Source organism: Motacilla alba, chromosome 1A (genome assembly GCF_015832195.1).
Source record: "Motacilla alba alba isolate MOTALB_02 chromosome 1A, Motacilla_alba_V1.0_pri, whole genome shotgun sequence".
Lineage (NCBI taxonomy): Eukaryota > Metazoa > Chordata > Aves > Passeriformes > Motacillidae > Motacilla > Motacilla alba.
Window position 1 is genome coordinate 53,781,544 of NC_052031.1, and position 16,635 is coordinate 53,798,178.

At 43.1% G+C, this 16,635-nt stretch overlaps 1 protein-coding gene across 4 annotated transcripts in view; it reads left to right on the forward strand.

Moving 5' to 3' along the window:
• Nucleotides 1-3,167: 3,167 nt before the first annotated feature.
• The window catches only part of LOC119708750 (fatty acyl-CoA reductase 1-like), a 120,329-nt gene continuing 106,861 nt past the window's right edge, over nucleotides 3,168-16,635 (forward strand). The window contains exon 1 of one of the 4 annotated variants that reach the window (XM_038155538.1): nucleotides 3,168-3,286. Coding sequence is in view for 1 of the 4 variants with exons in the window: in XM_038155536.1 (XP_038011464.1) it covers nucleotides 4,305-4,351 (47 nt within the window). In the remaining 3 variants the exon portion in view is untranslated. Of the gene's footprint in view, nucleotides 3,287-3,323; nucleotides 3,750-4,054; nucleotides 4,352-16,635 lie in introns of those variants that run through there. The other 3 variants (XM_038155539.1, XM_038155542.1, XM_038155536.1) reach the window with 3 other exon arrangements.

Below are 16,635 nucleotides of genomic sequence, written 5' to 3' on the forward strand. Positions count from 1 at the left end.
AAAGTGAAACTGTGAAATGTGAATTCCTTGTATTCAGAAAATGAACGCAACACTACTTAATTAATTCCCTCCCTCTCACAAGGAAAAATAAATAAATATTTATCAGTAGCAAAATTATTTTTTAAAACATGTTTGCAATATGTGGCAATTAATATTCTGTTCGGAGTTTGACTCTTTTATGACTCTTCAATATATGTTACTCTGTTAATCAGAATTTTAGTATTTGTCTAATAGATTATTCAAAAATCATCAACGTCTTCCATTATGTTTCAGTTTCCTTCACTTGGTCTGTATTATAAAATAATGAACTCATTTAGTCTGGGGCATCTAAAAACTGCAGAAGATATACCCTTTCCAAATCCAGAGGAACAACCACATTGGAGAAAAGATTAGAGGGCAAGCTGACTTGCTAAATCAGAACTATAAGTAGTGGGTATTGGGAGCCATAGAGATAACAGGTGTCCCTTTAACATTTTGTTGCTAAACAAGCATTATGTAGAAAAGATTTCAATTCAACCGCTCAGATTGTTGAAGCTGGGCAGCCGTAAGTAGAAGTGAGTGGTAGGTAAAAATCATTTTAATAGAGACATGATTTTCTGCTTAGAATAAACTTAATAGTTATTGCATTTGACTTTTTTTTTTGTCAGCCTCAGAGAAACAGAAATCTCATAGGTCAAGCCACTACTTTGCAAAGATACTGGTATAAATTTCTGGGGGAAAAGCCAAGGTTAATTACTTTTGCATGGTTTTTGTTATATTTATTTTCCCCTCTGGATGCTTAATGGATAAATGATTGCTTTGCTCAGAGTGGGTGCTTCACCAAGACTGAATTGCTTGCATTGGCAAGAATTCAGAGAGAAACTGACATCTGGGAAGGAGCTAAGGAAAGCTTATCTTTTAATTAAACAAAATAAAAACCACCACCATCACCACCACCACCACCAACAAAAATAGATGCTCCAGAGTGAGTTTTGAGGACCTGTAGCGTATTTCCCAGTGTATGAAACCACTTGCAGTTCTCTTTATAGGAAACTGCAGATGTTTCAACTCCATGCTTTTCTCATGCAGTTCATTCTTGTCCACCTCATTTCAAAAAAAGCATGTAATACTTTTTTCCTACAGACTCCCACAAGACTTCAGACAGATTATTATTGCTTCTCGAGCTGAAGCCTCCACATTCACCCTAGCCCTTGACACATTTGGCACAATTCACTGCTACCTTCATTTCCTGGGTTCAAAGGGCAGCCTCCTCAGGTTGGCACAATTCCCTGTTGTTTCTTCATTTCCTCAATCAAATTATGCTCTCAGCATTTTTTTTCCCCTAGAGATTTCTGGGAAGGTGTCATGAACCAACTCTGACACGTGAGCAATTTAATGTCCTAATTGGTTCTTGGGAACTGTTCTTCTAGCCTGCCTGCTTTTTGGAAATTTCCCAAAGGAATTTCACGAAGTTTGCAGATTTGTATGTCTCCTATACAATACCTCTTGGAAGAGTTTCTGAGGAACTGTTGCTTTTCAAGCTCTCTATTCAGTGTCCTGAAAGATAATACTTAAAATAGTTCTGTCTCATTCTGGGCTTCCCAAAAACTTTCCTTCTGGTTAGTTTTCAAAGTGCAAGATCACAGTCCTTGAACAAAGCCATCCTTCACTGACTATTCTTTTAAGTCACATCTTTGTCTACTTGTTCCTCATTTTGGTGTCAGTCACCATCAGTTCAGGTATGGCTTTTTCAGTCTTGACAGAGGCCTGGCCAGCCTGTCAAGGCAGATGTTTATGTTAAAGAATATGCCTGTGATGCAGGCAACCAAAACTCTCTTACTCGGAAACATCCCATCAACCATCAGTCACTTTCTGCAGACAGCTGGGGCCTCCTCCCGTAGAACCTGTGGTTTCTTTCCTTGCAAGTTTCCTCCTGCTACACTTCCAGTGAATGAAATCTGAAACGCCTTTGGTGGAATCACAGAATCACTGAGGTTGGAAAAGATCCTTAAGATCACTGAAATCCAACTGTAAAAGAAGCTGTAGGTTGTTTTTCCCTGTAAGTGCAAAAATAAAATTCAAACAGAGCTTCCACTCTCCTGCTGAGTGCTCCAAACCTTTGTGATAGCACCTGGGTACTGGAGAAGGAGAAGCTTTTCTTCCATCTGTATGAATTATGAAGGCAAAGTTCTCTACGTCCCACCCATTTCTGTGGGATGAATCACCTGCTCAGCTCTGTATGACCCTACTCCAATCCATACGTGTAATGTACAGAGCAGGTGACACAGACCTTGTGTCCTGGTTCGATTTTTGTAGTCTGCCTGGGTCTTACAGCCCTGTGTCCTGTATCACATGAAGGTGACTGGCACATGTACTGTAAGGACACCTGGCAGAATGAGGTGAAATGAGGCTTTGGAGATTCTACTTAGCCCGAGATCGTGCCTAGATGTGCCAACAGGCACTGATAGGTCTCATGTGGAAGTGTCAGGCACCTGTAGCTTTTAAGGTCTCCAAGCAAGGAGCTAGAGGTGGGAGAGCTGCAGCTGTGGGGTGCAGTACTTAGTCCCTGTGTGTGGAGTGTTTTACTGATAGCTCTCATACCGATTCACTCATCAGTGAGCAGCTTACCCAATCTGTCCCAGGCTGGCTCTTTCCCAGTACTAATAAATGGAAGGAAATAATGAAATAAGCACAACCTTGTAAAATTAATTAATACTCATACATGCTGCAAGTGTAATAAGAGGCTATAAAAACGTCACATCTTGCTGATTCTGAGTTGAAAAAAATCTAAGGGCGTATCTTCTGTTGCCAAAGAGAGAAAAGGAATATGGGTGTTGAAAGCAGGTATTCCAGGCTGAATAGGTATGCTGCAAATCTCAGTTTTCCCCTAACGCTGGTAAGACAATTTGTGTAATTAACTTAATATGCCTATTTTATAACTCTGTTTCTGTGCACAACATTCTTCCTGACCATTTTAATCGTAGTCGTAAGTTCTGCTGTGAGCTGAAAAGGATAAGGATGCGTAATAACCTTGGAGGACACCCAAAGGACCACTCGCCCTGCCCCTTCACCATGGATTTAGTAGCTTTTGGGGCTCCCCCGCCCTTCCCTAGATGCCTGCGGAGCTCCAGCGCAGCCTTACCGCGCTTCCCGCATTCCCGGCTGCCGGCTCACGCCGGCGCACGCGGAGCGGGGGAGGACGAGGGTGGGGAAGGGGCTCGGGCAGGCGCTGAGGAGGAGCCACCACCGCCGCCACTCGCTCCGGCCCCAGCAAGCCCGGAGGCGGCGGAGGAGCCCCGGCAGCACGGTAAGGAAGGGAGCCCTCCGGGAGGAAGAAGGGAAAGGAGAGAGAGAGCCTGCTCTCGCCTGCCTTGCTGGTTCCTGCAGGGCTGGTGCGGCGTGCCCGCACCCCGTGCGGCACGGCCGCGGAGAGGAGCGGCCGGGCCGCCGAACGCGCCTGTGCCTCGCAGCTGAGGGGCGACGCCGGCAGCGGCCGCGGAGGAAGGGGCGGCCTGAGGCGGGGGTTCACGGGCACACGCGGGGCCGAGGGCTGCTGGGGGAGGCGGGGGGCCGTTCTCCCGCCCTGGCGGTGCCTGGTGGTTTCTGCTGCAGAGCCCGCGGCGCTGAGCCAGCCGGCCCCAGTCCGCCCCCCGGGCGGGCGGGTGCGCATCCTCCCCCGGTCCGGCTCGGAGCGGCGGAGCAGGCGCTGCTCCTGCCCGCCTCCCTCCCCCGGCCGGATACACACTGTCACACCCGGAGCGCCACGAGAGGTTTGTTAATTTTATCTGGGTGGGTTTTGTTGGTTTTATTCCGTAGTTTTTTGTTGGCTTTTTGTTGGTTTTGTTTTGTTGTTTTTTTCTTTGTTTGTTTGTTGTTTTCCTTTGCTTGCTTGCTTTTTCTCTTTGCCTCATCTTTGCCGGGAGTTGCTTGCGTGCTGGGGAAGGTGGGGGGCAGCGATTTGGAAACAAGAATTGCTCGGAAAAGCAGCAATTGAAGGTAGCAACCCGCTGGGGCACGGCGGAGGGAAGAAAAGAAGAAAAACCCAAAACATCCGAGAAGGTAGAAGATGGTGTGAGGGCGAGGGAGAGGAGGAGGCGACGCTGGAGAGGGAGGATGCCCGGGAGGCGGCGGGGCCGGGCCGGCTGCCGCGGCTGCCGCGGGGCCGGGAGGTTCCGGCGGGGTCGTGGCGGGCAGGTACCGCGGCCGGGTCGAGCCCCTGGCACCGGGCGGTGCCCCGGAGACAGAGGCGGCCCCGGCCCCGCTGGTGCTTCGGCTCTTCCTTGGGTGAGTTGACGCCGGGGTGCGACCCTGTGAATGAGGAGAGGATGTGGCGAGCGACTCCCGCCCTGCCTAGCCGCAGGGTTGGCTGCGGGTAAGGGTAAATCCTCAGTGCGATACGGTTCAAAATAAAGGAAGATCTAATTTTGGGGGAGGGTTGCCTTTTTGTTTTCCTGCTCCTAGGCCCATACGTTGTTTTTGTTTTGTTTTGTTTTAAATAGAAGTGTGGTGTTAGATAGCGACAGAGTTTTAATCATATGAGGAAAGAGCCTTACTCAGAGCCTTGATGATGTTTTCTGTCTCTTGATTGGGAAATAACTGGATATCTCTGCTGCCCCCCACCTGCAGGGCACAACAAACACAAATTTTGGTACAGCATCTTGTGAGGATATCCTCGGTTCTCTGGAAACTAGAGACATATGACCTTGTCTTGTCTTACACAGTCCTTTACAGTAATGTTACTCAGAGCAATTTGTTTCTTCGTGTTTGCCTTGGAGCCTTTTAAGGGCATAGCTAGAGAAACAAATAACTAATGACAGACCATTATCTTGAGGGGAAGCAGTAACACTAAATTTGAGTTCACCCAGAAATATTGCACTATAAATTCAGTCAAGAGGCTAGTTTTGCATCTTTATTTAGACTGAGAGTTTGCTATCTCTGAAGGCAATTTTTAGGCTAGAAAAATATGTTCCAAAATCCATATCAGCTCTAATCCTGCGTCACTTGAATTTGGATTAAAACAAGTGTAGATAATCCAAGAAGCATAACAAAATGCAAGGCCTTTCAGAAACTTTTAATACCAAAGCTCACATTGTTTTGGCTTGTTAGTTTAGAGTGTAACTTTAGGTGCATGCTGGAATTCTGAGAACCTTCATCCCCACTTGTTAAGAAGCTGGTGGCACAGAGATTTGCTACTGGAGTTTATTTTGATTTGCGCTTCTGCGTCAAAAGCATCATAGTTTCCTGCTTAGTTGTAATGTTCTTGACTAGAAAAATCCAAGTTCTGTTCATTACTGAGTTAGGGACTCGTCTTCTGTTTGAAGTAACTACACAGTTTAAAAATTGATAGTTGCTTTAGTGAAGTTGTAAAACCCTTGCTTCAATGTAGTGCTTTAACCTTTAGAACTATTGTGTTGTTCTGACAACTTTTTACTGCAAAACTATAGTGTTTTAAAACATTTCCTTTGTGTTTTGGGGTGTTTGTCTAAGTTAAAGTCACCACAAATTTCAATACATGGGTGATGAGAACTGGGGATGAGAAAATTGAGGGGGGTGGGGATGCATTCACTCAAAGGTATCTGAATTAAACATGAAAGAATAGCAGATTTAGGCCAGCCTTCTACTATATTTAGAGTATGTTTGAGGATGGATCTGATATTGTAACGAAGCTGCAAATTCTTCAGTTTTTCCAGTTCAGGATTCAAGTTTAATCCCTGTCAAGGCTTGTTTAAATTAGTGGTGGGGAAATGTAGTTTTAAAACATCTTAAAGACCATGTGAGAAAAGGCTGAGTAAATAGAACACAAAGCATGTCAGCTGGGAAAAAAATATCTAGAGATCAGCTACTAGGAAAGTAATAGGAAATGGCCTGTTAACAGAGGCACAAAGTTTGTGGCTCTGTTACAGGAAGCAGCTTTGACTGATAAGCTTCTTGTACCTTCCCCAAAGTCAGTTCAGATCTGACAAACCTGAATCTTGGGGAGGTGGGTTACTTGGGAAGGTGAGGGAGTGCTGGCATGGAGAGGAACATGGATGATGACAGGGCAGAAGGATTGTGTCAGAGACTGTTGGCAGTTTGACCAAAGGCACAGAAACTGTCATTTGGCTACATGGTGCAGTGGAGAACACAAACAAGTGGTCATTGTCTTCAGAAATCTTCTGGATACTGATGATTTTGAGTCCTGTGGCGGAGTGTAGATCCTTGCTCCAGAGGAGCAGTCTGCAGAATTAGACTGTCATTGCAAAAAAGCTTTCCACGCCCCCGTACATTTCACTTAGAAAGCTCTTAGTTCTGAAGATTTTGCCAGGTTTTTTCCCAATAGCAAATTACTTTGACCTATAGAAGGGACAGATCATGTGAGCAACTCAGTGGGGTGGAGAAAACTGTATTGATGAGTACCTGACTCATCTGGGGACTGTTGCTTATCTTACTATGTTTTTTGGTTTTGCTATGTTTGGAAGAAAATATTGGGAATAACAGCTGCAGGGGATAATATTAGCATTGTCCTATAATAATGCATTATTTGCATTATCATTTTGAAAAATTATAGAATTGTTTCCCTAAGGGTCCTGAGTCCACAAAGGAGGCTTAAGAAATGGAAGTTTGAATATTATCCACTGAGATTAAAATTATGTAAATTATTAGGAGTGGGTCATGGAAAGAGTCAGGCATCACCAGATGTGTCTGGAAATAAGGATAATCTGAAGGACATTGACTTCCCTGGCTTAGGCTGCTATTTCACAAAGGCAGTCCTCGTTTGGGAGCTCTTCCCCTGTGGCCCGTGTGGACCTGTGCTGGCACTCCCCAAACCTTGCTCCTTAAATGTGGGCTCCTGCCTGACCAGCGGGTCTGCCTGCCTGCATCACTTCTGGCTACGCATTCTTGACCTCCTGCTTGGGATGGGACTATTACTCCTGGCCAAAGGCAGATCTGCTCTTGTTGCTCTTGGCCTGGTTTTGAGTTGGATGAATTCCTGGGTGTGACTCAACGCCTGACTAAAACACGAGGAATCGGCGGAGATCATGCGCTTGGGGGAAGAGCGCGCTGCTCCCCCTCGAAGCAGGGTATGTACAGCATCACGAGCTCTCTTGGTACTGTGCTGATGCTGCTGTGCGGCCTCCGGATTTAATTTGACTCTTATCTGGCCAGTTTGGAGAGGGAGGAGAGGTGCCTGCCTGTCTCCAGTCACTTGCGTAGACATACCCTTCAAGGGTCTGATGAACTGGGTCAAAGAGGAAACTTATGTCCTTCAAGATAAGACTACAGCAGATACTTTTGCTTTTATTACACTTCTTTTCCATTCAGTTTTTGAATGGTAAGCCTGTATTTCCCATTTTTAATGCCAGCTGAGGCAGACATTTTGTCTGTTGCGGTTTTTTAGCACTTATTTTCATAGTGCTTTAAGGCTTTCTTTAGCTGTCTTTCAGTGACATGTAGCATTAAAATTAATGCAAACTAGGTCTTTACATAGTGAAATAATAATAGTAGGTATGTAATTAATGTTCTGTTGATAATTACTAAAAACTGGAAACCATTTCTCCCTCAAATCTGTGACTATATTTGTTGCTAAAGTATGAGGCGTATTGAAGGTTTGGCAAAAATACCTGTTGTTAAGTTACAATTGTGTTCTGTTCTAAGATTGTATTGGCTGTGTTTTGCAGGAGTTGCTTGAATCTGTTTCTCATTGGGTGTACCCTTGCTTGGGGAGCCCTTGGAAATTGCAAGGGGCTCTGTTCTTCCACTCATGCTCGCAGAAAAAGGTATCTTGTGCCTCAAAAATATGCTATTGTGTTTGACTCCAAAGTTTTCTCCTTCCCAAATAATTTTTCTCCTTTCACAATGTAATTGTGGTGCAACTGTGCCCATAAAATATGGTTATAATAGGCTTTCCTCATACTTCAATTAGTTTTTAACCCTCTATACCAGGATCCATCTTCCATATCTGCTTTGAGTAGCAGGTGGTTGTCTTGTGGGGTTAACAGAAAAAATATAAAACTTGGTGATTGATTAATGCATTCAAGAATGGCAGGACTGGTCACAAACCTGAATGCTTACAATATAATTTCTAAAGCCATATTTTGGCTGTGTCTTTGTCCGAGTCCAGATCCATGTTTTATTGTGTCCAAAGGTAAGAAGCAGTTCTACCATGGGTGTTCTCTGTAAACAATACTAGGTTTTGATTCCAGTTTTGAATCAAAAAATTATGTTTACCTTTGTAGCATACTCAGTTCTTCAGTGCTGTATAAAATTGGGACTGGCTGGACTGACAGCTTATTTTTTTAGTTTGTTTGTTTTCTGTTTTACATTCTTGAAAGAAGCCATAAACCTAATTGTTTGAAGGAAAGAAAGGTTCCCTGATTTAATGTAAAGAAGGAGGATTTATTTCGCTGTAGATGGTTCAAAAAAGCCTTTTCTAATTTTGGGGCTGCTGAATGTAATTACACTATTTTGTTACAACCCTCTCTAGAATATGCCTTCAGAAACTACCTTGGTATTGTGGATGAAATTATGGAAATGTTAATGGACTGCAGTTTTGTAAACAGTGGGACAGATAAACAAGAAGAAAAAGGTTCTTACAAAGCTATGCAGTTGTATTGTTTTAAGAAATGTAAAGCAAGAATAAATCTTATGTTGATATTGAGCAAATCTTTCCTCTTTCTGAGGAAAATCTGAAAAATGGAGATGCTGTGTAGGAAAAATACCAGGCCTTTCAGGAGTGTAGTTCCTACCCTACGCTTTAGTAAATGCTGAAAGAGGGATTCTTTATTTACTCACAAAATACGTGGGTAATAATAGAGCAGAGCAGCATTCTAAAAGGTTCTTTGGAATGGGTGTACTGTGGAGTTAATGGCTGAGATGCTTACAGGTGGTTTTGATAGTAGCCAGAGGTGGCACCATGTAATGATTCATCAGCAGAATAAGAAATGGTCTGAGTCATCATTTTAGGTATGATAAGGTGTTTAGCAGTAATAGTTCAGAGGAGAGTTACAGCTGACTGGAGCTGGTGCTGTGCTCCAGCTGAGGCAGTGTGCCCAAAATGACAGCATGACACTTGTGCTGTCTCTTTGTCTATAGTGGGTTCTTGTTCCCTGAGCATAAGTAGCAGTAACTTGGAGAAGGTTGCAGCTGCAGCAATCAACATTGCATTGGCCAAACACATGACACTCATTGGAAATATATTTTTCTCACTGCTGTTATTTACACATGAAATAATGGTTTTTTGCCCACTTTTTCTGTTTTGGGGTGTAATGTGAATAGCTGTGCTTCCGTGAGTTTTGCTCCCATTGCCGTTGCTCTGTGACGTGAAGTCATTCACTGTTAGTCAAAGTCCGTTTGTGTGGGGTTGCAGCATCTGAGATGCCTTCCTCATCACTAGGGCCTTCAGAAACAGGTGCTGGTGCTTTGAGCAGGGCTCTGGCCTGCAAGTGGGTGTGTGTGCTGTGGTTCAGCACTGGAAAGTGCTATGATGCTCTCTTAGGTACCATCCTCTGGTGTGGTCAGAAGCAAAATGGTCGTGGTCTGTGGTGATTGACTGCCAAACCCAGGAGCTCTGTCTACTCTGGTCATGGCTGGGACCAGCAAACACGGGGGTGGATTTGTGTCTCTTGTCAAGTGGGCACCCGGCTGCTCAGCCTAGAGCAGTGGCTTGTGTTCAGTTGGGCTTCTGCAGAGAGGCAAAAGCAGTTTGGAGGTGGGATGAAGAACATGAGTGAGTTTTGCCTGTCCTTTCCTGCCTTTGTGGCAGCCAGCAACATCAGCTGCTGGTTTTCTGGAGAAAGGAAAGAAAAGGAAAGGAACCGCTTCTTCTGCCAGTACCCTGTGGAGCTTCTGGGATGGTGGAGCCAGGGACAGCCGCAAATCCTTTGAAAACCATCTGCTTTTACCACCTGTCTCTGCTTATTGACTAACATGTGGTCTTGTTTGGCATAGTTTTAAAAATCTTTCTCTGCAAGGACGGAAATAAATAGGTTTCTTCTCCAGTCTCATGCTTGAGCTGTGGGTATATAATGGAGGAGTTTCAGAAGTGCTGTGTTGTGAGGCAGAGTGTGGGGGGAGAGAGATAAAAGGAATTGCCTCCCTGACCTAAAGCACTTTCTGATGTAGTACATGCTCACAGAGCTCTTTTATTTTTGGTATCTGAAATGCATGGCATGATTCTGTTTAAACTTAATTTTAAGGACAATTTTGAGAGTGAAATTTTTTTACAGAAGAAGCCCTTAGCAAAACTATTGCATTTACTGACATCAGCTTATTCATTGCTTCTAGCTTTAAGTCAAGGAGAACATTAAGTCAAGGAGAACAAGCAGTCCAGGACTGCTTCTAGATTGACTTTGGCTATGAATTAAATGTCATTGCTGTAAAGGACTCAACTCCTTTGTTGGACAAAAAATTTTTGAATCGGCTAAGGCAATTGCTCCCCAGGCCATTAGTAAGACACCCAAACTCATATGAAATGTATTCACATTCCTAAATTGAATGTGATAGACAGAATTACACCCTTAGTTAACACTCAGCTCATACAGCTGCATCCTTGCTGCTCTACTTACCACCCTGCAGACTGCAAAGAAACAACCTGCTTGCTGTTGTGATAAAAGATCTGTTTATGCAGCCTCGGAGCTCTGATAGTCACGCAGTGTGTGCTGTATTTTTTATTCTTTATTCCTGTGAGTGCAGCTGGAACTTCTCAGCCTAGCTCTTTACATCCCCTGTGATCCTTTCTCCAGTAATGTACATTATTGCTTTGATGTGGTTCTGCTTCTACTTCCCTGTGGAGCCCTGTTGCAGGCAGAAGTGAAATCCCAGGTCAAGATGTTACAGGCATTGAACGACACTGGTTTCTACCAGTGACCTCCTTTGAGTCCTCATTGCTGCTATCTTCATTAGACACTCCAGCGCAATACATTCCTAGTATGAAACAAAATGTCAGTGATCCCCTCTGCATTTCTTTGTGCCTTTCTTTGCATCTGAAATAAAGTTGATGACACTTGCAGAGAGGAAAGAACAAGGAGCCCAGGGGATACCAGGGTGTTTATGCCATGGTCTGTTGTGTGTAGCAAAATAACCATCAAATCTTGCACCTAGATGCAGTACTCAAACCTGCCAGCTCAGTGGAAAAGCTTTGTGGTTCTGCAGATAACCAGTAACATTTGCCATAGCAGTATCTAGCTATGGTTTTAATTTTTCTTTATTCTTACATTTGTGTTCAGTGGCTATGGCCTTGGCCTGTGCATCCTCAAAGCAGCCAGTGGGTTTCTGCTGTACTTGAATTTAAGGTTTCAGGGTACCCTAAACAACACAGTGATTTGATAGGAAATGCTGAATCCTTGATTCATTACTCAGTTAATATTTTTTCATTTCCCCTGTTTCCTAATCTCTGTATCCTTTCCCAGGCATTTTGGTTTGTTCCTTCACCTGGTTCTGCTGCCACTTCACTAAGGTGAGACAGCTCAGGCTGTGACCACAAAGCCTCATTTCCTGCCGGAGGTGTATCCCTTCACCTTTGTTTTGGCCTATTCCTGACCCCTCATTCCTCTGTAGTGTCAGGCAGACTGCTAGCTGTGTATTAATCTCTTTGACTAAGAGTAGAATTGAACTCATCACCTCCATGCTCTAAAGCTGTCTATATTCACACTAAAATCAGTGCTTTACAGGCACCTGTCTCAAATCTGGCATTCTGCTGTTTGCTACAGGGTCCAAGTTCCTGGTACTGGAATATTCCATAATTGTGGCCTCAGGTGTTTTGGCCCAGCATTTTTTTCTGCTGGATGTTTGTACTGGCCCATATACAGCTGAGATTGTGTTTCTGCCATTGGAAGTGCTGAATTTTCCACCGAGGGGGAAGCCTATTGCTTTGGCTGGCTGAGGGTTTTTTAAGAACTGATAAGGCATTGCTTACAGCTGATAAACTTGTCCACAGAGAGTTCCCAGCAAGCAGATCAAGGAGAAGGTGGAACTGTGTGCTTCCAAGATGATGTGATGACACCCCATCCATATTTTAAAGATGAGATCTCTGGATTGTGCAGACACAGTAATACTGTTGAACCAACCACATATGCAAAACTAAACTATGATCTGACAGCAAGTCAATCACAGCCTACAGAGGCATTAGCTCCTCATACTATTCCACTTGGACAGGGGATGTGTGTAATATGTCTCAGGTTCCTCTTGGAAACTTTTGCCTGTCAGTGCTACATTTACTGCAGCATGGGTTTTCAAGTAATGAATATTTGTGTTTTTATAGTCACCCCTCTGTTGGTGAATCATCAACAGGCTGAAACTGGATTAATACTGAACACATTTGTCACCTTTTCTGGAAGGCCAGAATTCCCCCAGTCCAGGATGCTGATGTACACAAGAGGATAGGTTGCTTTGCTCTTGACATTCAATATGATTTTAAACTTCCAGTCTTAAAGGTTATAGGTTGGCACATCTAGCTGTTGGTATTTAACGTTAAAAATTAGATAAGCATGTTGAAAAAAAGAAAAAATAATACACAATGCCAGAGATTCCATTGCTGACCATAGATTGCATCCTTGAACATGGGGAAGTTCTTGCCTTCTGAAGTGTATTTATCTGCATTTATCAAAACGCAACTTCTCTGCTTATCACTAACATTTAATTTCCCTGGCAGCCTAGGTAAGTCTTGTTCTGGGAGATGAAGTATGGTGATCTGGAACCCTTCACAGGCAGTTGTTTCTGATCTGAGGTTCATATGTTCAAAATGTTAAAACAGTCACAATACTGTCTTTCATTAAATGACAGTGCTTTCAAAGAGAGTAGTTCTCTTAGTTTCTACATACACCTACACTGAGCGTGACTAATGTGATTGTGACTGTGAGCCCTTAAATAAAAAATGGAATTCTAAAAGTAGGTCTCATAGCATTCATAGATACAGAGCAGGCAACTTGTACTTTGTCTCTTGGGTAAGAAGAGTAAGCTGAATTTGTTACATCTGATTGTTGGAATTAAGTAAGACAGTAGGGTTTGATTTTGTGAAATGCATGCAAGTCCTCATATGGATTTTTACTCTAAACATATAATTTTCAGTGTGATGTCTATATTATCACTCTAGAGTCGCATTGGCAGCATTTGGTGCTTTGCTTCATGCAGCTCTGTAAAAATATCACCCCATACTGCTGACTCATTTATAAAATAAAATGGGCACTTCCTTGCTCGTATTTTCTTCTTTTTTTTCTGTCTTTCACACTTCAAAAATCCTACGTGCTATGTGCAACCTTATGTCCTTTCCATGCAAAGTATAGTGCCCAAAATGTCCTGTCAGAGATGCTTTTTATCTAAAGGGCTCATAATTACTAGCAGCAGCTTCTTTTAAATCATTTACAGATTTTCACTGGAGTGTCCCATAAGTAGAGGGGTTTTTATTCTGTACAGTGCTGTGTAAAAATCTTAGCAAACAAGAAAGTTCCACTTGCACTAATAGAGGTATTGCATCTATTTGATAATTGTTTTGAAAGTTCACAAAGATTAAGGCCGGGAAAATACAGTAAGGATATTTAATTCCATGATGAAAAGGTCATATTTCATTGCTGTAGCTTTTTAAAGTGCAATATTTTTCATCATTTATGGAAATTTACTTTAATTCCTTTAAAGAGCAAATTGGCATCTGCACAGAGGGCTTTGTCTGAAGACCTCTGGAAATGCTGCCATTAGACAGTATTTGGGTCCTCCTGTTTCTCAACTCTGAAACAAGTAGTGACGAGTCTGCAGCGGATTGCAGGTCCCTGGTAAAGGCAGGGGAAAGTAGAGGTAGCAATCTTGCACTGAGCATTCAGGAAGTCAGCCTGGCAGATCTGTCAAGGCAGCAGTGGGATTCTTTAATGTCAGTGAAGGGGAGTCTCACTGGGTCTCGGCTGTTCCCCTGGAGTAACCACATCCTAGCAGAATACATGTGGAATATAGTACTTTTAGTCTTGCTAAGTACGTTTAATGTCATGTGTCAGGTGAGTTACTATTTTTCTTCATTCCTTCAGTTACTTTGACGGGAAGTAACTGGGTTGAAAGTTTTCTTTGTGCTGTGGATATTTCTTGGCTCTCTGTTCTTCTCCTTAATCAGTATTTTGAGGCTGGTGCACTGAATATTTGGGTTTTCTTCTCTTTAATGTCACTGGCTAGTTGTGAGAAGCACTTTTTGGTAGATAGCTGCTCATGGAGCTTGAGGGCAGAGCCCTCTCAAGTTTTATAAGGGTGGGGATAAATGCTGTGTCCTCAGAGCCCAAGCAGTGTGGGATTGAGTGCATGGGCAAGAGGTGGCCTGTCTTGCAATTTGTCCCACCAGGCAAGAGTCATGATATGTTCTTGTTCCAAACACAGTTTTGTACAAAAGCAAAGTTTGCTTAGGAGAACTTAAATAAGCAGTGCAGCACAGGAAACAGAATATTTTACTACTCAGAACTATTTGTGAAAGCTGGCTGTGTTCAGATCTATCAGGCTGGATGGGATTGATGCTAGGATACTGAAAGACATAGGTGATGCAATTGCTGTTCTGCAGTTGCAATTCTCCATGAAAATATATCAGAGAGGTTCCTGAAGAATAGGGAAAGGCTTTATTTATTACACCTATCTTTTTAAGGAGAGAAAGAAGGGTAGTTCAGGGCTAGTCAGGCTTCTGCAACACCTAGAAATGTTATATATCATGTCTCCAGGGAATTTGTTTTCAAATGTGAGAAGAATGAGAAGATAATCAAGAACAGTTGACCCAAATGTACCAGGGGCAAGAAGTATTTGATGAACCTGAATGCCTTTTGTGAATAAATGACCAAATATGTACTTTTGGGCATATTGGTGAGTAAATTCTTTGCTGTGAGGGTGGTGAGTCATTGGCACACGTTGCCCAGAGAAGTTGTGAATGCCCAATCCAGGGATGGAACTTTTAGCAACCTGGTCTAGTGGAGGTGTCTCTGCCCATGGGAGGGGGGTTGGAACTGGCTGGTCTTTAAGGGCCTTCCAACCCAAACCATCCTGTGACTCTCTGACTCCAGTTTTTGCTATCATTTCTCACTGAGGAGGTATATGGATTGTTAGATTAATTGAAAATTGTGTGCATATTGGAGTTCAAAGTGTAGTCTTCCATGGCTCAGTGTCTCACTGGGGACAAAAAACAAGTGGCCTGTGAGGGATTGGGCCAGTGATGTCAGCTCTCTGTTAATTACTTAGATGGTGTGGTGGAATGCACCCAGAGAAAAGTTATAGATCGCATTAAATTAGCACGAGAGTTCAGTGCATGAAGTGGTAGAAATGCGATTCACTGGGTCTTAGGAAGCCTGAGATCTGGTTAACAGAAAGCTCTTGAAGTTCAGTGAGAATAAACATGAAGTTCTGTGCCTGTGCAGATCAACTCCTTGCAGCAATGTAGCCTGGGAGGCAGCTGGCTGAAGAGAACATTTGTGGGAATGCTATGGGATATGATGATTGCTGCCAAATCAGAAATGAGTTACTGGTGCATTTTCATTGCAAATAAGGCAGACAGCATGGTGGTCTCTATGGCCAGCAGTTCTAGGGAGGTAATTGTCCTTCTCAGCATTGCTGAGTACTCTGATTCTTCAGTCAGTTCCAAGGTTCCTCAAATGCAAAGCACGATGTTTAGGAAATGGAGAGAGGATTACCAAGGTGATTCTGAGCCATGGGAACCATAAGTAATGAGCAGAGATTAGGGTCTTTGGGCTGTTTCAGTTTACCCAAAAGAAGAGGCCATCTTATAGAAGCCTATAGCATCTTAAAGACAAGTTGTAATGACTGTGGAAATGAACTCTTGTTTGTGGCAGATCCTTAAAACAAGGAACAACTGTCACAAATTGTAGCTCAGGCTGGCCATTAGGAGAAGTACAGACTGGTCATTAGGAAACGTTTTTCACCACTGAGTAGCACAAGAGTTTTAACATGCCACTCAGAGAGGTGGTGGATTCTTTTCTTGGGTGTTTTTGAGACTCAGCTGGGCCAAGCTGTGGCAGACCTCATTTAGTACTGATGAGAGTCCTTCTCCAAGCGGAGACTCAAACTGCTGATCTGCAAAGAATTGCAGCAGTGGTTTTTTGTGTTTTTCTGTGATTCTGCCCAGGACATCAGGGATGAGCGATGCAGAGGAAAAATTTTGTACAGCTGTGACATTCCTGTGTCCATGAGGGTGAATCTGAAATGATGGGCAACGGAAGTCCTTCTATTAAGATTTCCTCCTTACTGTCAGTTTGAAATGTATCCATGTACTAGGAGTCCTTAACTCTGTGTGAAATGTGGGTTTATATTGCCTAGCCATTTTCAAATTTTCTGCTCTTTTGACACGCCTTGGGAATAAACACCACAATGTTCACACGACCATTGGAAGCCAGGTAATTTGTATTTCATCAAAATTATTTAATTTGAATTATTTATTGAGCATTACATGTACTGTAGTCATTGCTTCTCTCATTGTAGGTGTTCTAGAAACTGTAGAAATGTATAGAAATCTGTTTTTGAAACTTGATATGTCAAAAGTAAGAGAGAAAGAGATGTGAGAAAATCAGCTGTCAGAATCATAATAGATCTGTTTTCACAGATCAGTGTTGATGATTGTTTTCAATTGAGTTGATCCTTGTTTTAAATCTGACTGTGATTGATTGTGGATGCTGCAAGATTTAATTGAAGAGCCAGCTCATGGAAAGGTGA